Source organism: Sus scrofa, chromosome 18 (assembly GCF_054392235.1).
Source record: "Sus scrofa isolate SSC_HxYL_T2T_F1_AM1 chromosome 18, Sscrofa_HxYL_maternal_Yorkshire_Landrace_v2.0, whole genome shotgun sequence".
NCBI classification, from domain to species: domain Eukaryota; kingdom Metazoa; phylum Chordata; class Mammalia; order Artiodactyla; family Suidae; genus Sus; species Sus scrofa.
The window spans coordinates 50267144-50286541 of NC_139400.1; the positions used below are offsets into that span (position 1 = coordinate 50267144).

The 19398-nt window shown below is 38.5% G+C and overlaps 1 protein-coding gene across 16 annotated transcripts in view; it reads left to right on the forward strand.

Annotated features, from left to right (window-relative positions):
• Positions 1 to 19398, forward strand: part of PDE1C (phosphodiesterase 1C) — a 609477-nt gene that overhangs the window by 519105 nt on the left and 70974 nt on the right. For all 16 annotated transcript variants that reach the window (XR_014834316.1, XM_085005901.1, XM_085005902.1 and 13 more), the window contains 3 exons: positions 8092 to 8193; positions 8770 to 8890; positions 18609 to 18690. Coding sequence is in view for 15 of the 16 variants with exons in the window: in XM_085005901.1 (XP_084862027.1) it covers positions 8092 to 8193; positions 8770 to 8890; positions 18609 to 18690 (305 nt within the window). In the remaining variant the exon portion in view is untranslated. The remainder of the gene's footprint in view (positions 1 to 8091; positions 8194 to 8769; positions 8891 to 18608; positions 18691 to 19398) is intronic.

Sequence of the window (19398 nt, forward strand, 5' to 3'; positions counted from 1 at the left end):
AATGAATCCGACCAGGAACCATGAGGTTGCGGGTTCGATCCCTGGCCTTGCTCAGTGGGTTACCGATCCGGCGTTGCTGTGAGCTGTGGTGTAGGTCACGGGCGCAGCTCAGATCCCGCATTGCTGTGGCTCTGACTAGACCCCTAGCCTGGGAACCTCCATATGCCATGGGAGCGGCCCTAGAAAAGGCAAAAAGACTAATAATAATAATAATAATCATAGGTACTTAATTCTGAATTCTGTTGCCTAAATGACACTATGTGTCTTTGAACTTGGAACATGAGTTTGAATATGAACACAGTCATTTACTAGCTGTTTGACATTTAGGAAGTTACTCAGCCCCTTTACACCTTTTTTAAAATTTAATTTCTAGAAAATAGATAGTAATATTTGGTTAGGGTAATAATAAATGATATAATCTATTAAAAGTGCTTAGCACACTTTGCAACAAGCCTGCAAATTGTTGTAGCGGTAAATATAGGTCAAAGCATTTCAAAGCTTATAGGCCAAATCATTTAAATGCTTAAAACTTCTGAATCTACTGTGATGCAAATAATATTTATATTTTAATTAAATGACCAGCTGTTTATTGAGTATTTCTGTGCCTCTATGCAGGGATTCAGAGAAATAAATCATACTGAACAACAAATCTGAAACTGATTTTCTGAAAGAGTTGGCCATTAATTTCCATGCAGCGTTTAGTTCATTAAAACACAGAGAAATATTTGGCTTGAATTTTATTGGAAAAACTGTTAGATTTAGGCAACATGTAAAAAATGCAGAGCATTTCAGTTAATCAATGCAAATCCTCTAGAAAAAGGACTCCTCTATCCAATTTAAATGTTTGTAAAAGTATAATGAAAGATTTGAATATGGGAGAGAACATCCTTTCAGATACATGTATTCAGATACATCCTGGTTTTGAAGGATTGTGTGAGGGCTTGTTTAAATAGCGTATATTCCTGGCCTTACGACAGTCAAATGAAGTGCTTCAAAGCTTGCATAATTGTCTCATTTCTTTTTCTTTTATTTTTATTTTTGATCCCAGAAGAAAGAGAGAGGAAAAAAAGCTTGGGTAGAAGCATTCTAGATCTCCATGCATCCCGGGGAAAGTTCAGCAATGTGGTTGGTCAAGAAATTCTTGAGCCAAAGCCTCAGAGGAGCCCCATGTCTCCTAGAAAGGGGTGCCCTCAGTCATTGGCTTGGAGCTGCTCATGGAAAACATGGCCTTGGGGCAAAAATGGGCAATAGTTTTCAGAATGTACTAGATGAGGCCTATGGCCAGTTACATTCCTGTAGTTGAAGGTCTGTGTGGTATATTCTGTGGCCACTGTCCCATGGCAGTTAAAATATTATGCTAAGAGACTATACCATACTGCATCTATGGATGTCCCATAATCACTTTTATTTTGAGTATGTGACTGTGTGGGTGTTTGTGTGTTTTGGGTACGATAAAGAATCCTACAGTGAACATCTCTTTAATATATTTTTATGTGTAGAATTCATGGATCAAAGAATGTTTGTTGTTTTAAGGCTTTCAGGTAATACACTGATATTGCTGGACTGTGGGATTTGTGGACACATGGGAATTATGGCTGGATGGCCATGATTATCTCCTAACCCATTTTCAAAGCATAGATACGCCACCTCTGTTATCTGTATTTTTGTTAAGAATTTTCTATTTCTGCTTAACTCTACGTTTGTTAACATTTAGCCATGTTGTTTGGGTTCCCACTCTGCTCTGATAATATGCCTCCTTCATTGTTCAGTCCACCACTGCGGTTAGTGAGGCTGGTTTAGGTGGTATCTAAACCCAGAATCATTGCAGTAGACCAGAACATTATCAGTTCATACTGGTACACACTATTATCACCAGGGCAACCATCTGAATTGTTTATCATTAGCTCTGCATTCTTATTGGTGGGTATTTGTGAAGTACTAGTTGTGAATCATTTGAATACCGACTCTGATAAAAAACAAGTTATAAAATTGAGTGGTCCAGCAAACCATAAGTAAATTTAGTATAAAAAGATCAGGAGTTCCTACTGGGGCTCAACAGGATCATGGGTGTCTCTGGAGCTCAGAGACCCAGCTTTGATCCCCGGCCCCCACAGTGGGTTAGGGGCTGGTACTGCAGCTGTGGCAAGGGTCGCAACTGTGGCTCAGATCTGATCCCTGGCTGGGGAACTCCACATGCCACTGGACAGCAAAAAAAAAAAAAAAAAAAAAAAAAGAACGAAAGAAACAGGTCAAACTAGTCACTTGGGAATGTAGTTTAATGCAATTTGTTTATGTGCTAGCCTTATATATTTGTGTGTTTTTTCAGCACTATCTTTATTCTCTCAGAGAGTGAAATATATTGGAATTAGAATCATAAAGCATCTCAGGTATAGGAATATTCTGATTCAGGGGATTCTTCTTTACAATATTAGCCCACGGTGCCCACATGCTTTGTTACTACTCCTATTTTGGGGGGATTCTGTAAGTTAAGAAAATATTGCAGTTGATGATGTTTTAACTGAAGTCACATAGATTTAATGTTCTATTATATTTCCGTTTAAGGACAGTTTTTAAAATATTTTAAAATTATTTTATTGATGTTGAACTACATCGCTCCAAGACAATGGTATTATCTCATGAATAAAATTATTTAGGGCTCTCAGTAAAGCCCATTAACTCAAAACCAACATACGTTTAGTATCCTGTATCTTTCTAAGAAAGCAATTTAATACATGATAGATTCTATTTGGATACCTAAATGCTTTAGACTTTTTAGGGCCTTTATAAATGAACATATTACCAGGTGTTTACTGCATTTCAAAGAAGAAAAATATGTAATCCCTCTTGGAGCAGACCAATCAGCTGCTGATAAAGCAATCCTCCTACAAATAACAATTATAAGCTATGAACAAAATACAAAGACACAAACAAACACAACCTCCAGTGACTTGAAGGCTCTAGAGAGTGAATAAAATCAGACAAATTTTGAAGATGTGTTAACGTTTGGCCTCCAGTGACTTGAAGGCTCTAGAGAGTGAATAAAATCAGACAAATTTTGAAGATGTGTTAACGTTTGGAGACTATGATAGAACTAGGAAGTGTGTTTTGTGCCGTTACTCCCAAGGCAAGTCTCAGTCAAGGCAACACTAAGTTACTAAAACTATGTTTAAGGAGTTCCCATCGTGGCTTCTATTCGCCCACTAGTATCCATGAGGATGTGGGTTCGATTCCTGGCCCCACTCAGTGGGTTAAGGATCGGGCGTTGCCCTGATCTGTGGTGTAGGTTGCAGATGCAGCTTGGATCCCACGTTGCTGTGGCTGTGGTGTAGGCCGGCAGCTACAGTTCTGATTTGACCCCTAGCCTGGGAACTTCCATTTGCCTCAGGTAAAACCCTAAAAAGACCAAAAAAAGAAAAAAGAAAGAAAGCTATATTTATATACCAGTCTCCATTATGTTTCTGGCTAGAGAAACCAGTGTAGGAACTACGAGAGCTGCTTGCAAGTGAATTAGAAGCCCAGAAAAGAGATTGCCAAATATGGGGAAGCAAATTCTGTGAAAGTCTCAATGCCAATACCATTTTCCCAGATCGGGAAAATGTGACTTGTTTGCAAGGGAAAAGACAATAGATGCAATCTCCAGGATGCATTATTATTGGAAGTATCAGACAAGAACTTTTAAAGCAGTTATTATATTTATGCTCGCTGAGGGGAAGGAAAGTATGCTTGTAATAAATAAAATAGTGTAAAATGTAACCAGTGAAATGAAACTATAAGCAAGAACACACAGAAATTTTGGAACTGAAGAATATAAAATATCTATCTTAAAAAATTCATTGCATTGACTTAGTAGAAAATTGCGGAGGACAAAAGAATCAGTGAACTTGAAAGGGTCATTCCAAATTATCCAATTTGAAGAAGTAGGAGAAAAAAGAATTTTTTAAAATGAGCAGTCTTGGGGACCTATAGGAACAATTAGAGTCTCAGAAAGAGGGGGAGAGAGAGAATGAGGCACAAGAAATATTTGAATAAATAATGGCTGAAAACTTTCCAAATATGGTGAAAGATATACATTTATAGATTCAAGAAATTCAGCAAACCTAAAAGTGGATAAATTTAAATAAAAATATACCCGCGTGTGTATTATAATCAAACTGCTAAGGGTCAAATATAAAATTAGAGAAAAATGGCACATTGCATTTGCGGAAAGATTTTTAATTTACTTTGGACTTTTCATCAGAAACCATAGAGCCAGAAGACAAAGGAATAATGTCTTTAAAGTGTTAAAAGAAACAAAAAAGGAAATTCTTCTGTGGCTCAGCAAGTTAAGGAATCTGGAGTTGTCATTGCAGTGGCTCGGGTAACTGGTATAGCACAGGTTCAATCCATGGCCTGGGAATTTGCACATGCCACAGGTGCATCCAAAAACAAAAAACCAAACAAAAATAAACAAAAAAGTGTTGACACAGAATGGTATATCCCGTGAATATATCCCTTAAAAGTGAAAATGATGTCACATTATTTTTAGATGATGGAAAACTAAAGAAATTTATCACCAGCAGAGCTGTATTTTAAGAAATGATAAAGTTCTTTAGGTGGAAGGAAAATGGTACCTGATGGAAATCAGACTTTTAGGGATGAATAAAACTGAGATACTAAGTGAAGTAAATCAGAAAAAGAAAGATAAGAATAAAATGGTGAATATCAGGGTACATATGAGAGTCTAGTTTTCTTTTTCTTTTTTTTTTTCTTTTTCTTTTTAGGGCCACACCCGTGGCTAGGGGTCGAATCTGAGCTGCAGCTGCCAGAACAATGCTAAATCCAAGCCACATCTATAACCTACGCCGCACCTCACCTCACCTTAATGCTGGATCTTTAACCCACTGAGCAAGGCCAGGGATCAAACCCACATCTTCGTGGGTACCAGTTGGGGTCTTAACCTGCTGAGTCATGATGGGAACTCCCTAAAAGGGTATTTTTCTGAATTTCTTTAGGTTAAGTCTTTATTATCATTAAAAAAAAATACAATAGTCTTATGAGTTTATACTACAGGGAGGTATACTACATGTAAAAACTATAACATAGAGACTGTTTATAAGCAGATGGACCTATACCACTACAAGGTTTTTACATTTTACATGTAGAAGTCTGTGAGCATTCAGACTGAAACTGCACCTTCAGTTCTCCTGGTTCTCAGGCCTTCAGACGTGGATTGAAACCAGACCATGGATTCTCCTGGGTCTCTAGCTTGCTTGGCACCTTACCTTGGGATTTGTCAGCCTCCATAATTATATAAGCCAATTCCTTAAATCTCTCTCTCTCTCTGTATAAATAAATATACACAGAGAGAGAGAATATATATTCTATGTATATTGGTTCTCTTTCTCTGGAAAACTTTGACTTATAGGGTTTATTCCAGGAATGCAAGGTTAGTTCAGCATTTAAAAATCAATTAAAATTGTTCACCATATTAAAAAAAAGTATGTGGATATTTCATTAGCTACAGGACACAGATTAGCAGCAAACCATTGGAAAATAAATAAAAACAACTTATTTGACAATAGCATAAATATAAAATAGAAGTAACTGTGAAAAAAACAAGTGTAACTCCTATGTGCTGAAAACCACAGAACATTGCTGGCTAGAGAGGTCCTAAATAAATTGAGAGGTATAATGTCATCATGTAGTCTCCACTACAAGACTCAGTATTATATAGATGTTAAGTCTATAGATTTAACACAACCTCAATCAAAATTCCAGCAGAATTATGCTAGAAACTGTGAGGCTATTCTATGACTCAAGCAGAAATGCAAAACAATTTTAAAGAAGAACAAGGTTAGGGGATCCACACTACCCGATTTCAGGAATCAAGACAGAGTTTTATTAGTGAAAAGGTAGGCGTACAGATCCATGGAACAGAATTGAGAGTTCAGAAATTGACTCATCACTGATGGATGACCAAGGTGCCAAGGCATTCAATGGAGAAAGGAAAAGCTTGTCAACAAATGGTGTTGGAAGAACTGGATACCAATATAGAAAAAAAAAATAAAGAAAAACCTTTTACCTTTACCTCACATCATACTCAGAAATTACCTTGAAATTGATCATAGACCTAAATGTATAAGATTAAAATGGTAGAACTTCTGGAGGAAAGCAAAGTTCTTGGGGGTAGTCGGAGGTTTCTCAGATAGGATCCCCAAAGGCATGCAACATTTAAAAAGTTGTATTAAACTTTAACATTGTTGATCTTTAAAAGACACTGTTAAAAAAAATAAAGAAAGCAAGATAGGGAGTAGGAGAAATTATTCACAACGCGTATGTCTTACATAGGATTTGTATCCAGAATATATATTGCACTTTTACAATTCAGTAAGAACACGAACGACTCAAAGTGTGAAAATGGTAAAATCTGTGAATAGACGTTTTTCCAAAGAAGACATACAGATGGCCAACAGGCACATGAGAAGATGCTCAGCATCACTAATCAGGGAAATAAAATCAAAACCGCAGTGAGATATCACCTCACACCTGTTGGAATGGCTATCATCAAAAAGACCACAAATAACAAATGTTGGTGAGGATGTGGAGAAAAGGGAATGTCTATACACTGTGGGAATGTAAATTGGTGCAGCCACTGTGGAGAACAGTATGGAGGTTTCTCAAAAAACTAAACATATAACCCAGCGGTTCCGCTCCTGTGTATGTATCCCAGGAAAATGAAAACACTAATTAGAAAAGATACATTCTTTCCAGTGTTCATAGCAGCATTATTTATAATAGCCAAAATATGAAAGCAATCCAAGTGTCCATCAACAGATGAATGGATAAAGAAGATATGGTATATATACACAATGCAGTATTACTCAGCTGTAAAAAAAAGAATGAAATAATGCCATTTGCAGCAACCAAGAGGGACCTAGAGATTATCACAGTAAGTGGAGTAAGCCAGACAGAGAAAAGATAAATATCATATGATATTGCTTATTATGTGGAATCTTTAAAAAAATGCAGATGAACTTATTTCCAAAACAGAAAGAGACTTCCAGACTTATAAAACAAATTTATGGGTATCAAAGGGGAGAAGGAGGTGGGGTGGGGATAAACAGGATTTTGGAATTAACACATACACACTACTACATATATAGTAGATAGCCAGCAAGGAACTACTGTATAACAAAGGGAACTATACTCAATATTTTGTAATAACCTGTAAGGGGAGAGAATCTGAAGTTTATATATTCATATACGTAACTGAATTGCTGTGCAGTACACCTGTTCACACGAATTGCTGTGCCGGTCACACGTTGCTGAAACTGACATGATATTGTAAGTCAGCTATACTTTAATAATTTTTTAAAAAACAAACAAATGTAAGAGGTTAGTAATGGGGGAAACTGTACAAGGGCAAGAGGGTATTTTCTGTAAACCTAAAACTGCTCTAAAAAAATAAGGTCTCCTAAAAAAACAGTGGAATACCTATATCCAACGTCCCCTCCTAGAACCCATTTCAAGTTAATTTTCTTAAAATTTGAATTCAGTTGAGAAAGGAATCCTTTACTACACTTTCAGTTGCACTGGCATTTTTCCTGTGAATTCATTTTCCAAATGATATATGCATTCCACATACCATATTCCTAGTAAATTATTTTCTTAGTCTTTAACCCTCATTTATTCCTCATTCAAAAGTTTGCCTAAAAGATTCAAGTTAGGGAGTTCCCTTTGTGGTGAATCTGACTAGGAACCATGAGGTTGCAGGTTTGATCCCTGACCTCGCTCAGTGGTTTAAGGATCCAGCATTGCCGTGAGCTGTGGTGTAGGTTGAAGAAAAGGCTTGGATCTGGCGTTGCTGTGGCTCTGGCGTAGACCGGTGGCTATAGCTCTGATTAGACCCCTAGTCTGGGAACCTCCATATGCCAAGGGTGCTGCCCTTAAAAAAAAGGACAAAAGACAAAAAAAAAAAAAAAAAGATTCAAGTTAGATTCAAAGTATCATGACTAATTAACTGATTTTGATTAGAACTAGCAAGGAATAAACTAACTTTTACTTTCCTCTTTTTATTTCCATCTTTTTTTCTCTACGGGGCGTCCCTGAAAGGGAGTTTCGGACCTTGGTAATTGAGATGGTGATGGCCACGGATATGTCCTGTCATTTCCAACAAATCAAAGCCATGAAGACTGCTCTGCAGCAGCCAGAAGCGTGAGTGGGCCTGTGACATCATGTGTTTTTATAGGTGTTTGACCTTGTACTTGTCCATGTCACTGTACTTTTCAAGTTTATCCCCTTCAGGATAACTTTATCAAGTGGTCTCATAAAATAGTGATGCTTGGAGGGGAAAGCATGAAAAATCTACCTATCACAGATATGTTCTCATCAGGGTTGAAATAAATAATAGGGCCAATAGCAATTTGCTCCAATTAGAATTTAAAGCATTTCCCTGCTGGAAACTAAATTATCATATATCCCCTCAATGCAGGGGGGCACTAAATGGAAGTCAGTATGTGATTCTTGGATTCTTGTTGTCTCTTTCATGATGGCAGTCATTCCAGAAATGGCTTTGCATCAGTTTTGGAGGTGTACAGTTCAATAAATGTGGAGACTATGCTGATCAGTATTTCAGTTGTAAGATGAAAATGATGCTTTTCCCCAGTTTGGCTGCAGTGGGGTCTGAGATGGGAGGATGGAAGGGATTTTTAAAAATAGCGATTTATTAGAAGCTCTTATTGAGGTTCTGTAAGTTTGGTCATCATGTGTTTGGGTCCTTTGGGTTCACAGAATTGAAAAGCCGAAAGCGTTGTCTCTGATGTTGCACACAGCAGACATTAGCCATCCAGCAAAAGCCTGGGAACTCCACCATCGCTGGACAATGTCACTCCTGGAGGAGTTCTTCCGACAGGTACTTGCTGCTCTGCTACCCTTCCCCGCTGTCACCCCCATCAATGGACAGCATTCCGATTTTTGTATTTCAGCAACAGTGTGATAAGGACTATGCCATTACAGTCATCCTCTTTTTGGAGGGAAGGTTCGCTACTTTTTTTTCTCTTTGCCTTCTTGTCATGTGATGTTTGAATCTCACTTAAATTCTGATTCTCAGAACAGTGTGGTATTTCTATCCTATGCATTTCTATTTGGGAAAAAAAATGCATTTCCTTGTGCTAATCTTTTGCCAAAATATCATATGAAGAATGTTTTTCCCTTTATTTTTTTTTTTTTTAACATGGTGGCCAAATGGCAGTCACTTTGGCATTGCCCTGTGGGATAAAGATGTTAATCTTTAACCCCTTTCTCTGCTATAATTGGCTGTTTTTTTTCCTTTTTAGCAAACAAGGCCATGTTGTCAGATTCCAAAGCCAGATGGGGCTATTTGAGGTCGGGAACTCACTGGAAGCTACTGGTCCAATTATGTTTAAACTTACTGCATCCTAAGACACGGGGATGTGTTTTCTATAAGAATAGTCAGGGCCTTTAATGAGTATACATTACTTTAAAAATTTTTTTAAAGTGCATGGAAGTAGAGAAATACAAAGGTAAATAAATGTACAGGACCAGGAATGCTGTCTTCTCAAATCCAGGCATGTGTACTAATAAGCTCATCTCAAGAAGAGCTGCCATAATATAAGAAAGGGAATGTATATATATGTATGGCTGGGTCACTTTGCTGTGCAGCATAAGTTGGCGCAACATTGTAAATCAACTATACTTTGATTTGAAAAATGGGGGGGAAAGATCTTTGGGGGACATAAACATTAAAAAGAATATCCATAAGTAATTAAAAATAAAACAAAGGTTTGACGTTTCACATAGACAGACAGACAGACAGACAGACACACACACACACACACACACACACACAAATGTGCTTTAAGACTTGCGATCCTGAGGTTGAAGGCAGATGACATGTAGATTGTGGCACCTGAATTACAGTTAATTGAAGGTAAAACAGTTAATTCATTAATTCTTGGTAATTTACTAAGGGAAGTTACAGTACAGATTCGGAGACCTCTGAGATTCCATAAAACATTACTTATTAATTCCAGTCTCAACTTTGTCCCCTAAACTGGCAAGAGATACACTCTTTCACTGGTTACTTGGATTTTTGAAAGTGATTTATTCTTTTTTTTTTTTTTTTTTTTTTTTTGTCTTTTTGCCTTTTCTGGGGCCGCTTCTGCAGCATATGGAGGTTCCCAGGCTAGGGGTCCAATCAGAGCTGTAGTCACCGGCCTACACCACAGCCACAGCAACATGGGATCCGAGCCGAGTCTGCAACCTACACCACAGCTCACGGCAACGCCAAATCGTTAACCCACTGAGCAAGGGCAGGGACCGAACCCGCAACCTCATGGTTCCTAGTCGGATTCGTTAACCACTGCGCCACGACGGGAACTCCTGAAAGTGATTTATTCTTATGATGACTCTTATTCTCATGATTCTAGTTTGAATGGAGAAATTATAAAAGGCATTTCTGGGTTTTTTTTCCTTCTGAAGCTGTACACAATATTCTGTTAGGGAGGACTAGAATTAACAACATACTAAACAAAGTTCAGAGGGCTCTTTATTGGAATCTTTATTCCAACTATTTTGTGACCTGGGATTAATACAATCATTCCTCTGGTTCCCAGTGGTCTTACCTGTGATTTTTTTTTTTGGGGGGGGGAGGTAGATGGGAGGATTTAAAGGATGGTTGGACCAGATTTTTTTCTTGGGGTCCTTCCTGCATTAACTGTTCTACGTTTCCTCTATTCTGTCCAACACTTGCACACACGTGTACACCCCTAAGCTGTTCTGTGAATACACCAGCAGGTACCCTATTCTGCATATAATCATTGCTTGGCCTCACAGAGTAGTTGTCAAGGGGAACCCAAGTGTGTGAGAGAAACCAGAGCTGTACAGGTGTGGCCAAGGTGTATATTCAAGAATGACTGCAAATTCATTCTTTTTTGTTGTTGTCTTTTAAGGGCTGCACCCACAGCATATGGAGGTTCTCAGGCTAGGGGTCGAATTGGAGCTACAGCTAATGGCCTACACCACAGCCACAGCAATGCCGGATCCTTAACCCACTGAGCAAGATCAGGGATCAAACCTGTGTCCTCGTGGATGCTAGTCAGATTCGTTTTCACTGAGCCATGACAGGAACTCCTGCACATTCATTCTTAATCAAGGGCTCATTTTGATCCATTCTTTTTCAGAAGTTACTTTTCTAATATAAATGAAGGAATGTTCTCCAAAACATTGCTCCTCTTATCAAGCACTTTTTTTTTGATCATTACTTTTGTAATAACACCCCCTATAACTAGAAATATTTAGTCTGTAGCCAGTGCTAAGGCATAGCTAACTTGTATAAGTTTGAGGTAGTGAAGTGATCCATTTTTTTAATTGTAGAGAGTGAATATGAGAAAGTAATTAAATATTTTAACCTTTTTTTTTTCCTATTGAAAGAAACATTCACACACTCATATACACTTGAATTGAAAGGAGATGTACCAGAGGCAATGTTAAAATAACGGTATTGAATTTCTTGACAATTGAGAGTGGAATGTTCGCTCACTGGACTGGAACTATTTTTTAGTAATTAGGATTCAGTAAATTATTTTTATTGACTTAATATTTTAACCCAGATGCCGTAAGCCATGGTAAATAACCCATGTGGGAGAAATGTTGCCTTAGCTCCTAACTATAGATTTTAAATTGGACAGTTCAAATGGGAAATCTCAATTGGACTGTAGAGTCTTTAAAAGAATTATGTTTAGAAGTTGGGTTATATTTCAGTATAAGGATATAGCCTCAGTGCTTATAGACCAGACTTTCCTTGCTTTGCTAAAAAGAGTAAGTTACATCTTCAGTTTTATAACCATATTTTACAAAATCCAAGCCACAGCCTTAGGTCCTTTTCAATGAAATATCGACTTTAAAGAAGCAAGGTTTGCCTCTTTGGTAAATACATCTTATAAAACTCTTGAAGTTCATTTCCTTAGTATGGCTGTATATTTTTATATACATTTTATATACATTTCCTATAATTCTTTTAATTTCCTCTGTGTTTGTGGTTATTTCCCCATTTTTTATTTCTTATTTCATATATCAGTGTTTTCTCCCTTGCTTATCTATAAAATCAACTAATCATTTGGTTATTTCTTGTATTACGTTATTTATAATGTCTTAATTGTTGTTTTCATCTTTATTAATTCATCTCTTCTGCTTGAGTTTATTTTGTTCTTTTGCTAACTTCCTGATTTGAATGCTCTATTCATTTGTTTTCATTCAGCTTGTTAGATATTAGAAAATGCAAAGCGTGGAGTTCCCATCATGGCACAGCGGAAACGAATCCAACTAGGAACCATGAGGTTGTGGGTTCAATCCCTGGCCTTGATCAGTGGGTTAAGGATCTGGCATTGCCGTGAGCTGTGGTGTAGGTTGCAGATGAGGCTCAGATCTGGCATTGCTGTGTCTGTGGCATAGGCCAGCAGCTATAGCTCTGATTCAGCCCCTAGCCTGGGAACCTCCATATGCCTTGGGTGCAGCCCTAAAAAGACAAATGAACCAAAAAAAAAAAAAAAAAAAAAAAAAAAGAAAGAAAAAGAAAATACAAAGCAAGGAGTTAAGGAGTTTGTTTTTTTCTTATCATGAATCTCATAGGTTTTGTTATGCAGTGTGTTCACAATCATTCTTTTCTAAATATTCTGTAATTTTGGTTTTGATTTCTTTTTTACCCAAGAGTTCCTTCAGATGGAGGTGTTTGTTTATGTAATTTTCCAGTGATGGTTTCCTTTGCTTTCTAGTTTTGTAATTAATCTGCAACTTATTGAAGTTTGATCAAAGAATTTTCTTGTTTGGATTTTATCGTGAAATTCAATTGTCACCGATTGTATAATCAAGTTTTGTGACTGTCCATAGCTCCTGAAAAGTAGATTTATTTTCTACATTATTTTAAAAAATGTGATCTATTGGGAGCTGAGAGGTGTTTATATTACTGTCTCATTCTACATGGTATAGGTTTTGCTTCATGACTGTTGATTCTGTGTTATTTGGTCTTTGAATATCAAGAACTGTTTATTTATTGTATCCTTTATCATTATGAAGCCCTGCTTTGTTGTCTTTCCTAATCCTAGATTTCAAATTTAGCTCATTTTAAGAATATGACCCTTGTCTTTTCACAACTTTTTACTCCAGCCTTTCAAAGACACTTTGGTTTAGGGGTGCCTCTTAAACACTGTATATAATTGAGGCTATTTATGAGCCAACCTAAAATTCTTTTATTATTTGAAATCAGTCATATTAACATTTATTGAAATGACAGGAATCTGTGCTCTTAGGTGCCATCATATTTTGTATCCTGATTTCTGTTTTTATGGCTTCTTTTTAAACAGTTCACTGTATTGGCAGTGCCATCTGCTTTGTTATATATGTATTTGTTCTGGTGACTTAGAAGTTTTATATTACATTTTCAGCTCTTCTGGTGACTTACCTGATAATGAAAACTTCACTGACTTTATTTATTTAGATAGTATCTATTGTCTCCTTGCTATAAAAATTAGTATACTTCCTCCCGACTCTTCCCACAACACCTGGTTTTATTAAATTGTTTAATTCTTATCGTCTGTACCTTTGTTATTTAAACATAGCTTTATTCCTTATATGTCAGCTTTGAATTATAAATTTGCACCCCCATTTATAACACATAAGACAGCCAGGGCTTATTCATTACCTCCCAACACCTTTCCCATTTTCCTTTCATAACCTAACTAATTCCTTGTTACTATTTGTTGGCTATATTATTTCTAAATTCTCCATATTTTCTAAGTGAGCATTCTATCTCATATAGTATCTGCCGTTTACAAAAAAACACTCCAAACAGTGTGACCCAGAAAGGTGGAAAATAAACAGATTTGGCAAAAGCATAGTTCTCCATTTGTTCTTGTCTTGGCTCTACTCAGTGCTGGCACTTTGGCCATGATTGATCCATTTATTTATTGGTTGATCAAAGTTGTTCCTAGAGTGGTTTCTTCTAAAAGTACTAAAAACCACATTTTGTGCATTTGCAAGTTTTTCTGCTGCTGTGGTACTTGGGTCACAGTTTGCTGGGGTAAGGCATTTGGGGGGATCAAACTTTCTTTCTCTGAGGTCCTCTTTAGATTTTGTTCATACCTCTTCCACTCGTGAGTATCGCTGTGGCGAGATTGGAGGCCATGCTAGAATTATTTCCATGTCTAGGTGATCTCTCTTTTTGCTTATGTACCCTTAGGATTATTTCTTTACCTTTGAATCCCAGGGACAGAACTAGAATATATTTCAATAATGATTGTTCTATAATAGCTTTTTTTGAGACCCGGCATGCTCTTTATCTGTGTCAATTCATGTCACATTGATTAAATCTTGAATGATTTTCTTATTCACTTGGTTAGGTCTCTTCTTTAGGAAAGAGTTATTCATACGTTGCCTCTTTTTTGCTTTTAGTCTGTATCTGTTATCTTCCTTTAAATCTTCTTTAACTCTTTGATCTGTAGTATTCTTTCATTCTTCAACTCCATGCCGCTGAACATATTTTTATCAAGAACAACTCTCCTTTGTGCTGTTTCCAGTACAACCTTCATTTATGCAGTGGTTCTGTTTTTCTTTTCCATGTATTCCCTGAGCTCTGCCAGCTCCTGTTGCTCTGAGCCCTTGTTCTTGATAATTTCAGGAATTTCTTTCTGACCATGGTGCTACGTTTGCTCATCACTTGTTGGCACTGGTTTTTCTGGCGAGCGGTCCCTGTCTGTTATTTTTATTTTTCTGATTCTGTATTCTTTTTTTTTTTCTTTTTCGTGTGAGGTATCTTCTCATAAATTTTCTTTTTCCTCCTGGTAGTGGTGGTAGTGCCACATCTGCTTCCCCCTCCTCCTCCTTCCTCTCTTCCTCTTTCTCCCTCCTCTTCATCCCCCTTTTTCCGCCAACCCCTTCTCCTCCTCGTCCCCCTCCTCTCCTTCCTTCCCTTCTTCCTCCTCTCATTCCTCCTCCTCCTTCTCCCTCCTCCTCTAGAGATGTCATCCGCTCTGTGAACATCCCATGTGGAAAGAACCTTTGTCTCTCTTAAGTGGTTTGCTGCTTACAGATAGCTGCTGTAACAAACCAACCCTCAAATGGGTACCAGCACACATAACATGGAATTTTAACCCTCATTCATGTAAAGTACAGACAAGTGTTTCTTTTTTATCATTTTTTTTATTACTCAATGAATTTATTACATTTATAGTTGTACAATGATCATCGCAATCCAATTGTATAGTGTTTCTTGACTGGCAGGTGGTTTACAGTAAGCAGTGGTTTTAGATCTAGACTCTACCATCTACCTGGCCTCTCTGGTGCTTACATACATCAAGGCACCAAAAGAGGGGATGACATAGAGAGAGAGGGTGGGTGTAGGAGATTTTGTAGGCCACAACTGTGGTGGGAATACATCTTTTCTCTTCTTGTTTTTTAATCTAACGTAAACTGGCAGAGATTCTGGCAAGCATACTCTAGTTGTGCAGACAGGAAATGGAAAGAGGGGGTGGTTTGTGAACAGCCAACTGCCTAATTGCTCCCCCCCTCTTGCTTGTCAGAAATGTCCAAGTGGCCAAAGGAACTTGGATTCACTTTGTGTTCATTCAACAAACATTCATTGTGTTCCCTTTGCAGATCCACTGCATGACTTTATAACCCCTACCACAAGAGTGATAAGTTCTTATTTTTCTCTCCTGTCCCGGAAGAAATAAAATGAGCTCGTTTTTTTAAAAGAAATCCTTTGTGTCAGCTGAGCCTTTTGCCCTTTTTTGAAAATATTGATCTCTTTAATAAAGAGGAAAGTATATGAATAATTCCACAAGGGCCAGAGTTATAGAGCCATACAATATTTATCATTTAAGCTGGATTCACCTGTAGAAGTATATTCTTCCATATTACTTTCTGAATATTTTTTCCATTTTATAAATGTATATGTCTTCCAGAAGGAATTCATTGACAACTTTTTAAAAATAGGCTCACGTTCCCATTGTGGCTCAGTGGGTTAAGAACCTGACATAGTATCTAGGAGGATTTGGTTTCAATCTCTGGCCTCACTCAGTGTGTTAAGGGTCCAGCTTTGCTACAAGCTGTGGTGTAGGTCATAGATGTGGCTCGGATCTGGTGTTGCTGTGGTTGAGGTTTAGGCCAGCATCTGCAGCTCTGATTTGACCCCTAGCCTGGGAACTTCCATATGCTGCAGGTGTGGCTGTAAAAAGAAAAAAATATAACATAAAATGGGCTTTTAGTCGTTAGCAGTAGTAACTAATTAAATCCAAAAGGTGTAAGTGATGTGTCGATGTGGGCATGGGCAAGTCGGTGGGATAAGACGTTGCTTAATATCATGCACTTTTTCAGTAATAAAATCCAGATTAACACATGTGTCTTAATAGTCAAATGGTTAGTTGTCATGATCTCTTTTTCTACACCACCCCCATTAAAATGCACCTGCAAACAGCTTGCATCCGTACTTTACAGGGAGTAAGAGTTTTCTTTGTGTTCGCTGAGCTAGTCCATTATACCATTACACAACTACAATTTATGTTACAAATACTCTTCCTCGTCTTCATACTGCCCAGGTAGAAGTAGCTTGGGACTGAGTTATTTTTATCATGGCTCTTCAGAGAGAGAAAGCGAGCAGCCCTCAGCAAGGCATACTCGGAAGCAGAGGAGCCAGTATGTCCCATGGGATTTCATGGAGAAAGGGGTACAGAGGGAACTAAGCCACTGCAGGTCTGTCCCTGAGCCTCTTGGAGGTCCCCAGTGCCCATTGTGACCCCCCACTTTTCAGCTTCCTCAGAAGCCCATTCCTTTCCAATAGATCTTTTCTTTTTTTTTTTTTTTTTTTTTTTTTTTTGTCTTTTTAGGGCCGCACCCACAGCATATGGAGGTTCCCAGGCTAGGGGTCGAATGGGAGCTGAAGCTACCAGCCTACACCACAGCCATAGCAATGTGGGATTCGACATCTGCAACCTACACCACAGCTCATGGCAATGCTGGATCCTTAACCCATTGACCGAGACTAGGGATCAAACCCAAGTCCTCAGGAATGCTAATCGGGTTTGTTAACCACTGAGCCATGATGGGAACTCCATCCAGTAGATCTTAAATGGGCGTGTAACCTAACATCCTTTCTCTTTGGTAACATGCCTTAGAAAGAAAAAACATTCAGTTTTTGAAGTAGGCCTGGTTGTCAAATCAGGTTGTGATTATCCTTTATTTACTGTTAGTTCATTGGTGACATTTATTAGAATCAGAGTGTATTTGATGCAAGGAATGTTTCTCAGATCTTCACTTAAATATTAGAAATATCTATTGGGAAACAGTAATTGTTCTTTTTATCTATTAAATACATTTTCTCACTTAGTCCTCATTGTTAACTCGACAAGGTAGGGATTATTATCCCACATTTCGCAGATGATGCAGTTGAAATGTAGAGCAGGACAACAAACTTCCTGTGATTGCGTAGGTGGTGGGAGCAAGGCCAGATTCAAACCCAAGTCTGTAGCCATTAACCTGAGCAGGTACTTTTCTAGTAAAAAGAATCACACAACTTTGTGGCTCTAAGAAGGGTGACACACGTTCCTCTGGATGTGTGACTGACGTATTGAGCTCTGATTCAGAATGGTTTTTATTTTTATTTTTATTTTTTTTGTCTTTTTTTGCCATTTCTAGGGCCACTCCCATGGCGTATGGAGGTTCCCAGGCTAGGGGTCTAATCGGAGCCTTAGCCGCCGGCCTACACCACAGCCATGGCAACACGGGATCCAAGCTGTGTCTGCAACCTGTACCACAGCTCACGGCAACACCGTATTCTTAACCCACTGAGCAAGGCCAGGGCTCGAACCTGAAACCTCGTGGTTCCTAGTCAGATTCCTTAACCACTGAGCCACGACAGGAACTCCCCAGAACAGTTTTTAAAAATCATCTCCATCATTATTTAGACTTTCCATAGCAGTTGCTTATTTTAGTGTTGCTTTTTGGTGGAATTGAGAATGTATTGGCCAGAGAATCATGTTTTATTATTGTCTAACTTCATAACAAATAGCAATTATTTACTCTGCTTTTGTTTTGGTTCACTTTCCATTTATGGACTGAGCCCTGCCATGAAAACCCACAAAGCACTTACTCCAATGTGTGTGGTTTTAGATCGCACTTGGAGAATGATTCCAAATCAGTCCAGCGAGGATGTGTGTCTTGGACACTGCCCACAGCTGGGAGGGGGTGGCTGCTCAAGAAAGGCCGCAGGCCACACGGAACAACTTGAGAAACACACAGGAATTCTGACTACACTGCTGGTCTAGGCCGTGTGATGCATTGCTTTTCTTATTTTCCTCAGGGGACCTATTGCTGCCTGATGAGGCTTTCTGTACAACAGCATGCGCCTTTGCAGTTGGATGGAATGATTGGGCCCCAGAGGGCTTCAGCCTCTTGGTGTCTTTTATGCAGAGGAGCAGCATCCATAAGGACTTGTTGCATAATGTAATTGTAATAATTAAAATAAAGACCAGTGGTCTTTGTGGCAGCTGGAGTGGTGAAATAAAATCTGGTGGTTCAGCCTACTGTTCTTAATTTACAGTGACCTCTCTTTTTTCTAGGGTGATAGAGAAGCAGAGCTGGGGCTGCCTTTCTCTCCTCTGTGTGACCGAAAGTCGACCATGGTTGCCCAGTCGCAAGTAGGTACGTGCTTGCCAACCCTTTGGTTGGAAAGAGATGCCAGAGGGGAGTGTCTGGAAGTAAGCTCAAATGCTCGCAGTGATTCTTTGGCTGGGAACCTGGCTCTCGTCTGCTGGGCTCTGCTCATGGCTTTCGCTGGTTGGGTTGATGGAAGAGCTCTCCCATCCTTCTCACTGGAGTATAGCTGGTTCTTGGGGAGATTAGACAGTGGCACCTGCTGTCTCCATCATTCCCTGCCAGAGGAAAACGGGACCTCAACACTAAGGCAATGACAAGACTTAGTGGCAGGAAGCCCATGCTATTGCAGCCTCTCCATTCTGTGTGCAATACCGGAAGTGTCCTCAATGCTGCTTCCTCTAGTCCTGTTTCCAGGACAGCGGCATTTCCTGGATGACCCTACTTCTAGGAATGGCTCTGTTAAAATGTTTCCTTCCTTCCTCCCTTCTTCCCTTTAAAAAAAAATTAGCAACCTATTTGTAAAGATAACTTTTTCTAATAATCATAATGTATATGCATTACAGAATTCCTCACGTATGAGAGAGGGTACCAGTGCCCTACATAAATTAAATGTCCATCAGTGATCTCCACCTTGGAAAAGTGTGAAATCATTCAAAAAATCGGTTTAACAAAGATTTATTCGTTTTCTTTCTACTTGCATTTTATGTGCTTATTTTGCATAATATATTGAGTTCCTATTAGGTGTAGAGCACT